This window comes from Octodon degus, unplaced genomic scaffold, assembly GCF_000260255.1.
Source record: "Octodon degus isolate 3935 unplaced genomic scaffold, OctDeg1.0 scaffold00026, whole genome shotgun sequence".
Lineage (NCBI taxonomy): Eukaryota > Metazoa > Chordata > Mammalia > Rodentia > Octodontidae > Octodon > Octodon degus.
Window position 1 is genome coordinate 3,142,749 of NW_004524602.1, and position 16,592 is coordinate 3,159,340.

At 50.2% G+C, this 16,592-nt stretch overlaps 1 protein-coding gene across 4 annotated transcripts in view; it reads left to right on the plus strand.

The window, feature by feature from the left end:
- Edc3 (enhancer of mRNA decapping 3) overlaps window positions 1-15,995 on the plus strand; it is a 62,337-nt gene extending 46,342 nt beyond the window's left edge. For 3 of the 4 annotated variants that reach the window (XM_023712517.1, XM_023712515.1, XM_023712516.1), the window contains exons 5-7: window positions 9,692-9,845; window positions 12,536-12,753; window positions 14,655-15,060. In XM_023712517.1, the coding sequence (XP_023568285.1) occupies window positions 9,692-9,845; window positions 12,536-12,753; window positions 14,655-14,989 (707 nt within the window). In that variant the 3' untranslated portion in view covers window positions 14,990-15,060. Of the gene's footprint in view, window positions 1-9,691; window positions 9,846-12,535; window positions 12,754-14,654 lie in introns of all 4 variants that reach the window. The other variant, XM_023712518.1, reaches the window with a different exon arrangement.
- The last annotated feature ends 597 nt before the right edge of the window (window positions 15,996-16,592 follow it).

Below are 16,592 nucleotides of genomic sequence, written 5' to 3' on the forward strand. Positions count from 1 at the left end.
TCTCTCTCTCTCTCTCTCTCTCAAATAAATAAATAAATAAATAAATAAAATTAAAAAATATAAAAAAAAAGAAAAAAGAAAGGTGGTCTAAATACCTGCAGTCCAGCCAGGGTGTGGACAGTTAGTGCTCAGGTGTGGAAAGACTGGAGCAGGATGGATGCCTTGGAATATAGGCAGGTTTCATGGCCAGAGGGGAAGAGGAGGGTATTTCTGGGTAGCTTTGTGATAGATTGGTCACTAGTGGGTTTGGCTAAGGGCAGTTTGCGCAGGGCAGTGGAAGACATTAACAGCAGCTTTGGACCAGAGCACAGAGGGCCTCTTGTGGCAGTTCTATCCTCGTCCTCCAGCCATCGTGAATACCTGAAGGGTTTGGGTGGGAATGTTACCTGACCTGTCTCTTAGGAAGACTATTCCATGCTAAGATTCAGGATAGAAGGAGGACAGTCCCTACAGTGTGATATGACTGCCATACCAAGAGTTTGGATGGCAGGTGGGGAAAGAGCACGTATGTGAGAATTGATGGGAACTCAGCAGGCTGTGACGATGGGAAATGGGTGGACAATGGTTGTGTGAATAGGAAGACTGAGGCAGTGAGCTTGTGTGGTAGGAAGAATGGCAGTGAGGTTCCACCTGTCATTTGAGTGTGTGGTGTGTGGTGTGTTGTGTGTAGGGGTGGTGGTGGTGGTGGTGGGGTGTGTGTGTATGTGTGTGTGTCTTTTGAGACAGGGTGTTCCTATGTAATCCAGGTTGGCCTTGAACTATGGATTTCCTCCTGCCTCAGCCTCTCAACTTCTGGGATAATAAGCTTGTGTCACCACATCTGGGAAGTGTGGGAGTTTCTAAAAGGCTAATTTGGCAGTATTTAGTGTCTTTTTCTTTTTTTTCCTGCAGCTTTGTAGCTGAGCCTAGAAGAAGCAGATAGACAGAATTGCCACCCTGGGAGAGAGATGCAAGTGAAAAGCTTTAGTGAGGATGGCTCTATAGAGTGATTCGTGAATTAGAAGGCCACAGGAAGGCTTTCAAGCCTGCCTCCTTCCCTGTAAAGTGAAGTAGACTATCGAACAGCAGCTAACACAGTGCTCAGCTTATAACTGTTACTGCATATGTGACTGCACATGTGAATTATGAAGCTGCCCTGGAAGGACTATTAGAAAGCATCAGCATTTACAGAATACCCACTAAGTCCTAGACCTTAGATGCTTGACCCCAGGAGGCCTGGGGAAGTCATACAAACACAGCCAGAGCTTAAGCACCATTCTGATCTCTTCACTTGTTTCTTTCAATCTTCATGGCATTTCTGTGAGGAGGAATTATTGAGTCCATTGTGTTATCTCCATGTTGCTAAACCTTGGTGTTCCACTCAGTTCTTCATCATGTCCTGAGGACTAAACCCAGAGACTTCACACTGAGCTGCATCCTTAGCTTTTTTTGTATTTGAGAGAGAGTCTTGTTAAGTTGCCCAGACAGGGTCAAACTCATGATCCTCCTGCCTCAGCCTCCCATAGTGCTGAGATTACAAGTGTACCTCACTGTGCCCAGCTACACTAAATCTTGAAGTTGTGACTTCAGAGCCAGTTGAATTCTGTGTTCTGTAGGCTCTGCTAAGCTGTTCTCTGTTGATGAGTACTTCTTGGGTAGAGGGACCCAGTTTAATATTTGTAATCCCATGGGAAGGTTATTGGAATTCTAGTGAGTTTATTCCAGTCTACCACTTCCAGTGTGATGCATGGTGAGAATAAAGACACTGAAGTGTATTTGTAGTTGTGGGAAGACAAGGGGGTCCTAAGTCCAGCTAGAATGATGACTAACTGGAATAAAGGCCTCAGCCTAGGGCCAAACCCCGGTTTAATTAATCTATGATGAGGGGAGTGGCTTGAGGATAAGTGACTATGAGAGTGGTAGGAAGAATGGTGAACTGGGCCAAGTAGGAGACCTTGAAAACGCCTCTGCAGTATTCAGAGAGAGATGCAGAAAGAGTAATCTGCATAACACAAGTCAAGGTAGTATCCAGTATTTTGGGGTCAGATTCAGTGCTTCACCTCTGATTTTATTCCTGGGAAGGCATAGCCTTGTATCTTGAGGCACTATCCCAGCCAGCGGTACAACATGCATCTGGAACACCCTTTTTCCCACCTCATTTCTGGGAGCTATGGGGCAGGGCGACATTGACCTGTCCCTTTGCTTCAAAAACAACACAGCACCTAGGCTAGACTGCTTTACATTGCTTAAAGCCAGTAGAGAGGATAAGGAAATGTCTTAGCTAGCTCTGTACATAACAATATGTGATAAAAATAGAGCCAGGTTTAGCCAAAATGGATTTAGTTGCTTTTCTTTCAAGGAGAGTCATCCAGGTGGCCCTCCAAACTAGGATAGACTTGTTTATGAACTTCCATATATGTCCCACTCTGTCACAAGCCTACTGTCCTCAAGTATAGTACAGAGGAGTACAGATGGGGAGGCAGGGGGTGCTCTTTGTGCAGCTGTTCCACCTGCTGTGCAGAGGATGACTCATTCTGAGGGTGATTCCATGCCCTCTGCTAGCACCTGTGAGCAGGGAGACTTGAGCTAGAACTCTTGATTGCTGGCTTTTGAGGGCACCAGCCAAGATTTGAGTGTCATACTCAATCTGGGCTCTGCTGCCTCTGTCAAGGGAAATAGCTAGCAAATCCAAGGGTGGTAGTTCCTGCGGCTTCTAAGCTCTACTGGTCCCCCTTTGCCCAGCACAGTATTTGATCCTCAGTGGGGACAGCTTCTTTTCTCAAGACAAGTCTGAGTTACCTTTGCAGGTGGGCAGTTGTCCTCTGCAGCTGGTACTTCATTCTGCCTGTGAGCCCTGGCCACTTTTCCTCTTGTTTCTGGTCACGTTTCTGGTCACGTAGGGTCTCTCAGAAACTTTCTAATGCTGTTTACACTTTTTTTTTAAATCTCTAGTAAGTATTTAGGAAACTAGCTCTGCTTGTGTGCGCTTGAGTTGCATGTGTGTGTGCAGTGCAGGTGTGTGTGTTCAGAGGGAATTCAGAAAGAAAGTAATTTAGATTTTGGAAGTGGTCACCGGTAGCTAGGCCTAGTAGTACATGCCCGTAACCCCAGCCACTTAGGGATGATGTGGGAGGACCATGAATTCAAAATGCTTTCTCAAAAAAAAAAAGAAAAGAAAAACAAAAAGAAGTGGCCACTGACAAATTTTACCTCATAGGCAGGGAGGCCTCCCTCAGCAGCTGTGGTGCTCTTGAAAACTCATTGCTGAGTATCAGGTGTCATGTGCACCAGTGCTAGTTGTCATCTCCTTGCCACCTTGGGCTGTGAGCCTAAACCTGCTGTTCCCCCTCCTCCCCGACTCCCAGCCCCAGCTCAGTCCTGGCCTCTGCTGGAATGGTAGAGGAGCTGCTGCAGGGAGAGCATGACATCTGTAAGAAGCCCAGAGTAGGAGGTGTTCCCAACCAGCACATGGGTGTGCAGTCTCCACTGCTCCCTGAGCATTGCTAATGAGCCTCACACTCAAATCTTGGCTGGTGCCCTCAAAAGCCAGCAATCAAGAGTTCTAGCTCAAGTCTCCCTGCTCACAGGTGCTAGCAGAGGGCATGGAATCACCCTCAGAATGAGTCATCCTCTGCACAGCAGGTGGAACAGCTGCACAAAGAGCACCCCCTGCCTCCCCATCTGCACTCCTCTGTATATACTTGAGGACAGTAGGCTGACAGAGTGGGACACATATGGAGGTTCATAAACAAGTCTATCCTAGTTTGGAGGGCCACCTGGATGACTCCTTTGAGTCAGATTGACAGCACCTGATTGGTTTTGGGACTCTTGAGAGTGCTTGAAGTAATTACCCATTCTGCTTGGTGAGGCCTGAAGGGCTTGGTTGTGGTTGTTGGCCATCTCCCAGGGCTTTAGGTCAGCTGGTACTATTAAGATAGGTGTCTTGGCTGGACTCTGACCCCAGGGAGGAACCTTGTGCTTCCTGTAGGCATTCTGCTAGAGAGGTTCTCATGGCAACTTGTTACCAGACCTGAAGAGTTTACTCTCTGACAAAGGATCTAGAACAGGATGGTGAACCTTTTAGAGAGCGAGTGCCCAAACTGCAACCCAGAATCCCCTGTATCTTGCAAAGCGCCAATACTGCAATTAAAACTGAATACTTAAGTTTTAGTTTAGAAAACACAGTTCATACAACTTGTCATGATGTCGCAGAGTGGATGCTGTGTGCCCTCTTAGGTACATATGCCATAGGTTTGCCACCACTGATCTAGAACTTCATGGCTTGTGGCCTGCTGACCTGAGATTTTGTTTTTCCTTTCCTTTCCTCTTCTTTTTTCCTTTCCTTTTCCCTTTTTTCTTTTCTTGATGTGGGATCTTGCTGTGCAGTTCAGTCTGACCTTGACTCATTTTCTAGTCTAGGCTGGCTTTGAACTTGTGGCACTCCTCCTGGCTCAGCCCCCCATGTTAAAAAACTCAGGTCAAGCCGGGTGTGGTGGCATATGCCTGTGATCCCAGCACTTGAGAGACTGAGGTCAGAGGATGGCTGTGAGTTTGAGGCCAACCTGGGCTACATTGTGAGTTGAAAGTCAGCCTGAACTATATAGTGAGACCCTGTCTCAAAAAAATCCAAAAAAAGGAAAACTTGTTAAAAAGTGTGATACACCTCTATACGTTCTTAACATTGGGCACATTTAGTTCAAATATACACACACTACAACATATATTTCTGTGCCGTTTGGGATTTTGTAGCACTAATTTTTACATTTCACCCTGAAATGTTCTGCATGAATGCAGTAGGATGTACATTCCTCTTCACAGCCACACTACATTGTAAGTTTGCTGATAGAGCTTGGCCTTGTAGCAGCACACCTGTAATCTCAGCACTCTGGGTGGCTGAGGCAGGGGGATTGCAAGTTCAAGACCCTGTCTCAAAAATAAAAAAGTAAAGTACCTAAGTATACAACTCAGTGCTAAGGTTCAGTCTGCAGTTTTCCTTCTAAAAAAAGATTTCTCTTGGGAAATTTTTTTTTGAGATAGATCTTGCCATATAGTACAGGCTGGCCTTGAACTTGTTTATATAGCTCAGGCTGATCTCAAACTCAAGACAGTCATCCTGCTTCAGCCTCCTGATTGCTGGGATTACAGGCAGGCGCCACTATACTCAGCAGGAAATTTACAATTAATACAAAATATTATGAAACATATGCTTATGTGTAACATTGTGGGTGGCCCAGTATGGCCTTTATGGCTGCATTCTTCCCAGCCATTGTGCATTATAATTGCTGTGCTCCTTGTCTTGATCTAGACTTGTGCCTGCAGCTGCAGTATGTGTTGTGCTTTGGGACACTGTCAGTGAAGTTGGGCCAGTTCATTTGCAGGAAGTCTCTTTGAATTTCCTTATAGCATCAAGAATTTGAATGAGGCTCCATGTTTGTCAGGGCATCAGTCATGCCAGGGCCATCATGGATCACTTTGTCTCATGATCCTTTACTGAGGTGATCACCAGATTTTCTTCACTGTAAAGGTAATTTCCTCCTAGTGATTAAGCACTTATTCCACTGAGCTATCTCCCCAACCACCACCTTACTGATTCTTTATCCTGGAGTTGAAAGCTTGTTCCTTACAACTTTGGCCTGGAGGAGTGAGGTCTAGTATAGATGGAATGGGTGTGGTTGTCTTAGCTGGAAATGGAAGAGTGGGCATAAACCAGAGACAGCTTTCCCATCGGTGTCTTGGCTGACAGGCCCTGCCCCATACCCTGAGGCTGACCCCAAGTCTGCTGTGCTGGTAGGTTCCTTTCCACTTGCCCAGTGGTTTAGCACATGCTTAGTGGCATCTATCCTGAGCATTGTCCTTAAGCACTGTGCTAACCCTGTAGACACAGGAAGGTAAAGACACTGTCACTGCTTGTGTGAGTTTGTAGTTCATCAAGGCAGAGAGGCCAGAGAGTAGGACGCATCACTCATACATGTGTGAAATAAATGAAGGGGGAAAAGGGTGTAGAAACAAGATGGGAGCTAGCCCTGGGGCTGGCAGAGGAGAGGAGAGGAGCTAAGGATACTAGGGATATTTGGGTCCCAGAAGGCAGCCAAGGTTACTGGGGTCTGTGGAAGTCAGGACCCCACAAGTGAAGGCCCAGTAGACTGAGCCAGATCATGGGAGGCCTCAGGGCCAGCATAGAGTATGTAGGAGAGGTGTGCTGTATATAGGCTTCTGGTAGTAGATCCTTCTTTTAGAGAGGCACTGGATGGCAAATTCTTTGTTGGCAGCTTTAACTGAAATCTGCAGTGGCTGGCTGTGCATGGCTGGTCTCGGGGTTTTGTGCCCAGAGGAACTGGTGTGATTCTAGCATACTCTTGGAGGCTGCTGCAGAATGCAGCCAGGAGCCACTGATCCAGTGGAACTTGGTGCCTTCCAGTGAGCTCTGTCCTCATGACTGATCCCTGGGACTCATGCATTTCCTGTTACACAGTACACCTGTGTGTTCATTGAACTCTGAGAGGTTGTGTTATTGTGAGGGTCTTATTACCCAGCAGCAAGGGTGGGTGGATATGGAGCAGAAACAGCTTGAACATGGACTACAGGGTGTCTTAGGTAGTGAGTGCCTCAAAGGACACATGTGGCATGTGCCAGGCCAGTGGTGCAGCAGCGACATGATCAAGGCTGACTACCGTGGGTGTGTGCTGTGGGGCAAACCATGTGAGGAGGAGGCATCTTCCTGGCCTCACCCTGCATGCTCAAGCTGTGTCTCCAGTGCCCTAGATTAACCCAGCCTTGAGGAAAGCACTGTGTGTCACGAACTGATTATAATTATGTCTCCCTGCTCTCCCAGCAGCTGTAAAATATATACTACTCTCCAGGGAAATCTTACCAATAGCATTCCTTGCCGCAGTGCCTGAACAATAGTTGCCTTCCAATCCAAATACTGTTAGGCTTTGCCCCGTTCAGGTTCTGGAAGAGCTATTGTATGCAGCTTACACGCTATGTTCTTGGCTGTCTTCCTTTGGAGTTCAGTTTACTGAACTCTTTTTGATGAGCTATGTAAGCATCCAAAAGAGCCTTGTGTTGAGCCTACCTGATCTTTTAGAAAAGTGGAATCCTAGCCCCTGCTACTGGGAGACTGTGAGCAGCAAGGGCTCTGGGCCATGGCTTTCTTGGGTTCTAAGAATATTCCAGTTCATCAGCAGCCAAGTGCCTTCTCCCCACCCCATGCTGGGGAGGAGGTGGAGCCTTGGTTTTCCACCGTGGCATCTAGCTGGCCAAGGTGCAGTGAGCTCTCTCTCCCAGACCCTGTGTTTGTAGCCTTAAGTTTGACCAGAGGGAAACCTAGCAGAAACAGTTCCTCTGGGTCAGCGAGCCTGAGAGCAGGGGCACTGCCTGTATCCAGACCCAGGAAACAGGCTTGCCCTGTGGATGGGAGGCCAAGCTTCATTGCGCTGATGATTCAAACCCAGCAGAAAGAGCAGTGATAAAAAGGAATGTAGCAGCAATGAAAGAGGGGCCGAGGAGATGGCTCAGTGGAATAAGAGCTTCCCTGGCAAGCGCAAGGGCCTGAGTTCAATCCCTGGTTCCGCCAAAAAAAAAAAAAAAAAAACAGTTGGGGGCCTGGCCCTAGCTCCGTTCTTTAAGTGGCTGCTTCCACAATCCTGGCAGCCTCAGGTTGCTGTAGTTCGATCCCCACAACACTCCAGCCAGCCAAAAGTGCCCTGAAGTCATTCGAGGAGCAAAAAAAAAAAAAAAAATCCTTATTCCAAAAAAAGAAAACAGTGAAAGAGCTGTCTCTTGCGTGACTTCATAGGTGAAGAGCATGTTAGAAGTTGGGTGGGTGTGTGACTTGTCTGACAGGTTTGAGGCTGTTAGTGACTTAGGACTCATGAACATTCAGATTTTACACACTGCTATCAAGGCCTCTTAATTAGTTCTGATAATATTGCATGTCTGTAGCAAGCCATAAAAATGGCAGTTTTAATCAGTTGTTGACATGCAAGGTCACGCTGTACCCTCAAGCATCCTGTCACCATTAGCAACTGACATTTCAGAGAGCAATAGAAGAGGCTCTGTGCTCCTGATGATGCTGTTTGTTGCTTTGGTCCCAAATAGAAACAGACACAGATGGAAATACTCAGCCAAGAGGGTAGTGTGTTCTGACACGTTCACATTTTGTATTATTGTCTTTATTTGGACGCAGGCCTGGGTGCTGGAAGATTGGTCTCCGTCCTTGGCTTCCTAGTGCAGCCCTCCCTCCTGCTGTGCGGTGCGAGCTCTGCCACAGTGAGCCATAAACACCTCCTTCACTTGCCCTTGCTACTGTGATCCACACAGGTGAGTGCTCATCATCCAGAGTATAGACTTATCAATGGTGCAAACCTTGTGTTCTGGAACGGGCCCAAATCCACAGTGAAGTTTCCATACGTGATGTAGGGGCTACACCGCTAGTAGACATGTCGTGCATGACCCATGAGCAAGGCAGGTTTTCCTCTGCAGGGCCTGGAGTGGGATGGTGATGTATGTACTGAAACTTCACTGTGGATTTAAGCCTGTTCCAGAACAGCACAAGGTTTGCACCATTGATAGGTTTGTGCTTTGGATGATGAGCACTCACCTATGTGGATCACAGCGGGAGCAAGCGAAGGAGGTATTCATGGCTCAGTGTAGCAGAGGACGCAGGATCTATAAAAAACATGTGTTTCCACCAGACAGAAGCAGGCCCATGCATTCTCACAAGGCCTGCTCCAGAGAAGCTGTGCACTGTCCCCTGTCAGCCAGCAGACCCATGAGCTCTCTGGCAGGGGGTCTGCTCCTCAGGGCAGGCTCAGAGGCTTCGATGACATTGGCATTCTGCAGAAGAGGAGACGGCTGTTCAGGAAGAGTTGCTGGTGCAGGTTGTGGTTTCTCTCCTGTCTTGTATTTCTGGAGATGGCTCTGAAGTGTCCCCATGGAGCTGGAACTGAGGCACACAGCAAGGATGTGGTCTTTCTCAGTACCAGCTACTGCTGAGTCCTTTTACTGTGCTTCATTGACAGGTCCTCCACACTCTGTTGGGAGTTGTGGTGGTGGAGAAACACTGTTGGAGTTTTCTGAGTAGCTTAAAGCAATCACAGGTTACTTGCCCTACTTTCCTTTCCTGTGGCAAATTTGATCACACTCACCCCAGTGGGGAAAATTAGAAATTATCTAAGAAAAGAAGTTGCTGGCTGAGCTTGCTTAGCAAAGAGAAAAGAGTTGAGTAATAGGAGAGAGGAAGTAGGAAATAAAGGAGCAGCACAAGGCTTCCTGCCTTGAAATTGACCAGAAAGCAAGGTAGAGGTTAGAAGATCCCCTAGTGTTTGCCCCCACTCTTAGAAATATGGGCCTGCAGGTAGGAACAACACTGTTCCTAGTGTTTAGGAAGTGTGTGCCCTTTATGGGATGGACAGGTTGCTGTTACATGCTATTAACACTGAACTCATCACAGTGGATTTGGCCTTTGTGGTTTGAAGCTAAACTACTTGGAAGGATAAGCTTGTCCTCCTCTAAGGTGTTCAAGGGACCAAGCTGTTCCTGAGCTCACATCTACTGCTTGAACTCCAGGGCCAGTCGAGCATCTAAGTTCCCAAAGAGGGAGAGCGTGGGCCGGTGAGGTTTTTGTCGTGGAGGTGGAGTAACACTCATTTGTGGACCTCGTTTCTCCAGTCACTCTTTCCTTCTCTTTTTCCTTCCTTTGGAATGGCAGACTCTGGCCTGGTGGTCCCAAGTGTTTCCTATGAGCTACATAAAAAGCTGTTGTCTGTGGCAGAGAGGCATGGGCTGACCCTGGAGCGGAGGCTGGAAATGACAGGTGTATGTGCCAGTCAGATGGCACTGACTCTGCTGGGAGGACCCAACAGGTGAGTACCTTAAGACTGGCAGGGTGAAGGTACCTGGTCACCCCTCAGTGTCTCCTTCCAGGTATCTCTGTTTACCCTGAAGCCAGCTGCTGGACGTCCCCACTCTCCTCCTGCCTTCCTTTTCTGATGCCAGTTGTCTGTCTTGAGGCTCCTGCTCAGAGGCCTGCCTTCTAGAAGCCTTCAGGATGTACAGGGTCTCACTACATAGATTGGATTTGTAGTGAGTCTCCCGTTTGCAGCCTCCCAAGCACTGGGATTACAGGCCTGCACCACCACACCCAGTCTCAATCACCATCTCAGCACACCCCGGGCCAGCACAGCATGGCGGGGATCGAACCCCAGCCACTGCTCTCTGTCAAAGAAGGCACTTTAGTCCACTGAGCTATCTGGCTGGCCCTTACATTGAATATTTTTGATACCAGGCCAGATCTGTGCTTAGCACTGGAGATGCAAAGAGCAAGACAGCACTCTTGCCCACCAGGGTCCCAGGTGTTCTCCAGAGAGGACATTTCTGGGTAGAAGAAGCCACATTCCCAGAAGGTGCTTGAGTAGAGGTGTCTCCTGCTTCTAAAGCAGTCTTGGTCACAGTCGCCTTGGTTCAGGAAGACGTGAAGTTTCCCTCTGAGCCCCCACCGCTACCCAGTAGACAGGAGCGGCTATTCCTCCTGTCCTGCTGGGTCCACTTCCAGCTGCACTGGCTGCCAGGCAGGGCCGGCTCCTGTAAGCAGGTGTATGCAGTGCTCTTTGAAGGAGATGTGTCTGGGTTGCCATCTGCTACAGTGGGCCCCTTAGGGTGTCAAGGGCCAAGCTAAGGTCTTTCACCCAGTGATTGGGGAGCTTAGCTGGGTCATTTGAGCCCAGTTCACTAATCTGGACAGGCTTGTCTAAAAAACAAAACATACTTACAGTAGTTTGGGGACAATAAGCTAGGCCACAGTCCTACCCTGCTGGCATCTGCAGGCTGGCTGACCCTTGCCCATCTTCTCAGTGTCTCCCCTGTCTTTTTGCTTGCCACTGGCTCAGCTCAAAGTAGATCCATAGCAATCCTGAAACTTGATGTGTGCTGGCTGCTGTGTGACTCTGCATGGCACTTTCACATGGTGGAACTTCCTGTGTTTCATGTAGGGTCACTTGAAGATAACATTGCAGCTGGTGCTGCACTGCACATGCAGCAGCTCAGGGAGCTGCAGTGCTGCCTGGTAACAAGGCTGGTTTTGTTCCAGTGCTGTGTGTCCTGTCCCTATAGGGACTTGTTACGCTTTCATTCTGGGGAGGGGAGGGCGAAGGGATAGCCCACTGGGGATGGACAGTGATGCCACAGCATTCTGAGGCTTCTGAGTGACAGGAGCCGCTCTCATCATGGTTCCTCAAGATGGACAAAGAATGGAGAGAATGAATGGTTTGGTCTATGTTGCTCATTTTTTCAAGGTTTATTTGGAAGAGATAGTCATGACGCTTCTCTGTGGCTTGCTGACATCTGTTGTCTTTCTCCCTTTGGAAGACTAGGTTTGTCACTGTGCCCCCAAATAGGGACCTGGCCATTCTGTCCCAGATGCCAGCTTTGTGGTTGGGAGCTGGGCAACTCCAGGCCTCCTGACTGGTGACTGCTTTGAAACCAAAGGCGCTCAGTTCTAAGGAGCAGGAGATGAGGTGGCTGCTTCAACCCAGGCAGTGCCACCCCTATGGTCAGCATCAGCTGAGTACATGGTGCAGCAGAACCACCAAGCTCTGTATATCCTTTGCCCACATGGTGTGCCATGAAGCCGTACTGGTGACAGCTTCAGGTTTCTCCAATGAGCACACTAGGAGCTGAATCAGAGGGTGGAGATTGGCAGGGACAATTTAGAACTGTGCTTGAACAGGTGGGCATGGTAGCACACACCTATAATTGCAGCACTTGGGAGCTTGAGGCAGGAGGATTGTGAGTTCGAGACCACCCTCGGTACAAAGTTAGCTCAAGGCCAGCCTGAACTGCATAGTAAGATGCTGTCTCGGGGGAAAAAAAAAAGAGCTTAAGCATTTAGTTGGATCTGAGAAGAGAGGAATTGATGTGGCCAAAGTAGACCCAGAGAAACAAGCTTCCAGCAAAACTTCAGAAAAAGATGGGGGATTTGACAAAGGAGGGCTTTCTGGCAGGGGATGTGGTTTAAGCACAGGCAGGGAGAGCCTTACTAGTAGTGCAAATTAAGAGTGAGGGACAGGGGCTGGTGAGATGGCTCAGTGGTCTAAAGCACCTACTTAGAACAAGCTTAGCAAAAACAAAGGGACCGCAGTTCAATCCCCCAGCACCACATGCCAGCCAGCCCCACCCCCTGGTGGGCTGTGCTGGCCACACACACAATTAAAAAAAAAAAAAAAAAAGAGTGAGGGACAGTGCTGCTGATGTGCAGTGATATTGGGATGGAGCACAAAGAAGACTATGGAGGTGGAGAAGCCACTTTGCTTGTCCCTAAAGGATCACAGAGGAGGAACCATCAGGGTTTTGGTGACAGTGTTGCATACAGTAGGCTCCCTGGTGTCAAACCTCCTGTGAAGAAACTCTGTGGTGGAGGTGGTGGGAATGGCACCCAGGGCCCTGCCCACTGGATCTGGGCCCTCTTACCCTAGGACAGCCTAGGCAGGTTGTCTGATAGGGATGGGAGGATCTGGCCAGTCTGCAGCCAGTGACTGCTTCTCACTCTGTGTTCCAGGCTGAACCCCAAGAACGTTCACCAGAGGCCCACTGTGGCCCTGCTGTGCGGGCCACACGTGCAGGGGGCCCAAGGCATCAGCTGTGGGAGGCACTTGGCCAACCACGATGTACAGGTCATTCTCTTCCTGCCCAACTTTGTCAAGATGTTGGAGTCCATTACCAATGAGCTGTCGCTCTTCAGCAAGACCCAGGGCCAGCAGGTGTCCAGCCTCAAAGGTGAGTCCCAGGGCTAGGCGTAGCACAGCAGTGGAGTACTTGGCTGGGATGCTCTTGTCCACTACTTGAGGTTGTGTGATGTTCTGGTAGTGCCACCCAGCGGTGACAGATGGAAAGGCAACTCAGGCTCTAGGGCAGTGGCATGAGCATTGCAGCAGGCTATTTTATCATTGAAAGCTCTGAAAGGTTTGCCATAACTGCTCTAGAGTCTTGGCAGTGCTGAATCCTGTCCCTTGCCCTTCATCCTTTCACACTTGTTCATTTCACACCTATTTGTAGGACAGGCACTGTTCCTGGTAATGGGGATTTGGCACCACCTGTTTAAAATTCATTCTTTGGGCCAGCCAAATAGCTCAGCAGGCTAAAGTGCCTGCTTAGGCAGAGAGCAGTGGCCAGGGTTCAATTCCCAGTGTGCCGTGCTGGCCCCACCCCTGGGGCATGCTGAGATGGTGATTGAGATGGTATGGTGGTGTGCGCCTGTAATCTCAGCACTTAGGAGGCTGAAAACAGGAGGATCACTACAAGTCCAATCTATGTAGTGATACCCTGTAGACTCTGTGCCAAATACATTAAAAAAAATAAAAAATTCATTATTTGGGTAGAGGGGGATAAAGGCGAGGGTGCCGAGTGTTAGGCAGGTAGTGGTTAGAAGGAAGCTGTGCTGGAGGACTGGGTGAGTTGGGTGGTGGGAGATCAGACTGGAGATGATGCTCTGGTGCACCTCAGTTCCCCTGAGAGCAGGGGGTCAGATTCAGGGTATAAGAAGCTGTTGCTGAGGACTAGAACTCATGGTGGCTGTGCCCAAGGTATGGACATGGCTGGGCTCTGAGTCAGTCTGCTGTGAGCACATTGGATGTCAAGAGAGAAGGTGGCTGGGAACAATGCCAGGCTTCAGTCTGAGGAGCTGTGGTGCTGTATCACAGAGGTTAACCCAGTAAGGGGCCACAGGGAAGAACAGACCCCACTTGTAGTGGTGGTAGGTACAGTTTGAAAATCCAAGTGGCCTGGGCTGTGGAAGTCAAGGGCTACAAGCCCAGCCAAATTGGTAGGAAGGTTCGCCCTGTCTTAGCAGCGTGGGCCTCTGGTGATCTGACAGGGCCATCTTGTGGGCAGAGTGTGGTGGGACCGAGTGTGAGAGTTGGGGAGAAGACTGGAGAGAACAGTGTGCACAGCGGCCTGGCCAGCAGCTCAGGCCAGCCCCTGTGGGCACACAGAAGACTCCTTAGGGTTCCCCGATGCTGAAGACTCCATACATTGGTGAGCACTGAGCAGAGCCCCGTTTGTGTGTGAGGTAGACCAGCGCTACAGGCTGGGAGCTTGTGCGCCTCTTCCTGGGCAGCTCTTGACCTTTCCAAAGGGCTGCCTGTCTTGCCTGCCCTGGCATGACCTTGACTGTGGCCTGAGCTCTGCTCTCTTGGGCTACTCCAGGCAGCTTGCTGAGATTGCTGTTGCTGAGCTGACCCAGAGGCCTGCTTGAGCAAGCACAGGGACCCTTTAACTGCTAGGAGGCTATGTCTCTTCATTTCCAGGGGAAACGGAGCAGCCTGGAAGTTTGTGTGCTGTCACTACTTGCTATCATGATCCTGCCACTCCCCTTTCTCCTGGACTCTCAGCAGTCTTTGCTGTGAGGGTGACTCCACAGTGGACCTAGTCTTCCAGAGCTTGTGATGCCCCTGGGGTTGCTCAGATGTGGGTCCTACCTTTAAGGTGGAGGGGTGTGAGACTTGTCCCTCAGCAGCCTGTGAACCCCATGAGGGCAGTGGCCCCAGTCTGACCCGGCTTGGAACTCCCGGGCCCACACCTGGCCCAACCTGGAGTGGGTACTTGCTGTCTGGGCCCGAGCTTTGTCTTGCTTGGCTGCTCTGTGCTCCAGGTTCTACACAGCACCCTTTCCTCTGCAGATCTGCCTACCAGCCCTGTGGACCTGGTCATCAACTGCTTGGATTGCCCCGAGAATGCCTTCCTGCGGGATCAGCCCTGGTACAAGGCAGCAGTGGCCTGGGCCAACAAGAACCGGGCACCAGTGCTCAGCATAGACCCTCCTGTGCATGAAGTGGAGCAGGGCATTGATGCCAAGTGGTCCCTGGCACTGGGCCTTCCCTTGCCACTGGGGGAGCACGCAGGTCGCATCTACCTATGCGACATTGGCATCCCCCAACAGGTCTTCCAAGAGGTGGGCATCAGCTACCATTCGCCCTTTGGCTGCAAGTTTGTCATTCCCTTGCACTCTGCCTAGAACCCTGCTGTCAGCTGACGATGGACGCCTTAAGGATGTGAAGCTTCATGGGCCTTGCTGTTTTCCTCTTTGGGGTTGATTTCTTTTGTGAGATAACACACTGAAAGCTGGCCTGTGGCCTGGTGGTGGCTGAGCACCAGGGTCCTCTACCCATGGGGTTTGTTTACAGACACAGGCATCTCTGACTGTTCAGGGTTAAAGCACGGGCCAGGAGGGCTCAGAGAACCAGGCTCTGTGCCTGTACTGCTGTGGACTTGTCTCCTGCTTGCCCAGCTGCAGCCCTCATTGTGGTCATAGGCAACCTGTCCAGCAGAGGGTAGTCACGAGGGGCTTTTATCCCTTTCTGAGCCAGGCCAGGTATTGTGCTGGGTTAGGTATTTCTGTTCCCCCTCTGTGAGAGGCAAGGGACAGGGGCTCAGGATGGTATCACCATAGTGGGGTCTGTTGGCTGGCTGTGGTCTTCAGTGCAGCTCATACAAGGTTATGTTACTGGAGAACCACAGTGGCCTGCCTGTATTGCTAACAGTACCCATCCTGGCTGGTGGCTGTCTTTGCTAAGTTGGGCCAAATTCCTCAGGGTGCAGCTGTAAGGGAAGCCTGGTGCTGTATGAGGTGGCTCCTGGTGCTTTTCTAACCCATTCCCACATCCCCACACCCTTCCATCCCCTCTGCCTGCCCCTCAAAATGCTCCCCCATAGCTGCCATCCCAGAGCAAGGGCTCATCCCCCTCCTTCCTGGGCTCCTCAGTGTTATGGTCTGGACTTGGCTTTTCTGGTTGTCACTCTTGATGTATAGGCTTTGGGCAGCAACTTATCTCAGAGATGCCCCAATAAGGCCTAGCTCTGGATGAGCCCATTAGTGGGCAGCCTGCCACTGAATCCTGGATGCCCAGCTCCAGGGCTTACCTGGACCAGCACTGGAGGTGGGTGGAACAGGGCCAAGCCTGGAGCCTTGGTGGGTTGCTGTGCAAATACAAAGGGCTTCAGGCTACTTTTGCTCTGCCCATAGTGGCTGAGGAAAGGGTGGGAGGGAGGATGGGTTAGGGGGCAAGGATGGGCTGGCTGAGGATTGTGGTCACAGGGAAGGCTGCAGTGCCAGGGTCTGGGCTCCTTGTCATTTCTTCACAGGCAGCAGAAGCAGAGGGCCGGCCCCTCTCCTCCAATCATTCTCTCCAGTGTGGACTCCAGTAGGAGGTGGCCAGTGCCCCATGCTGTGCCTCCACCCTCTCTCAGGGCCAGGTAGCACTCAGGCTGGGTGAGCTAGAGTCCAGGAGGCCAGGCAGCCAGCTGACCTAGGGCCTGGATTGGACTGGTCTCTGGTGGGTGTGATGGATGGTAGTGCCAGTAGGCACATTGCTGAGCAACCATTGGGATTTTGTGCCCTGGCCTCTTTTTCTCCTCAATGGCACAGGGACCTCCTTGACCTCAGTCTGGGCTTCCCCAGAGGTATTAAGATGGGCACAGTTCCACTCCTCAGAGGTTTCCTGCCCAGTGGCCAGACCCCAAGAGATTCTGACAGGTGACCAAACAAACCTGACATTCATGCAGCTCTTGGGAAACCAAAACCAGCACTACAATAAAGTTGAACAAGCAAGTTGTGTGTT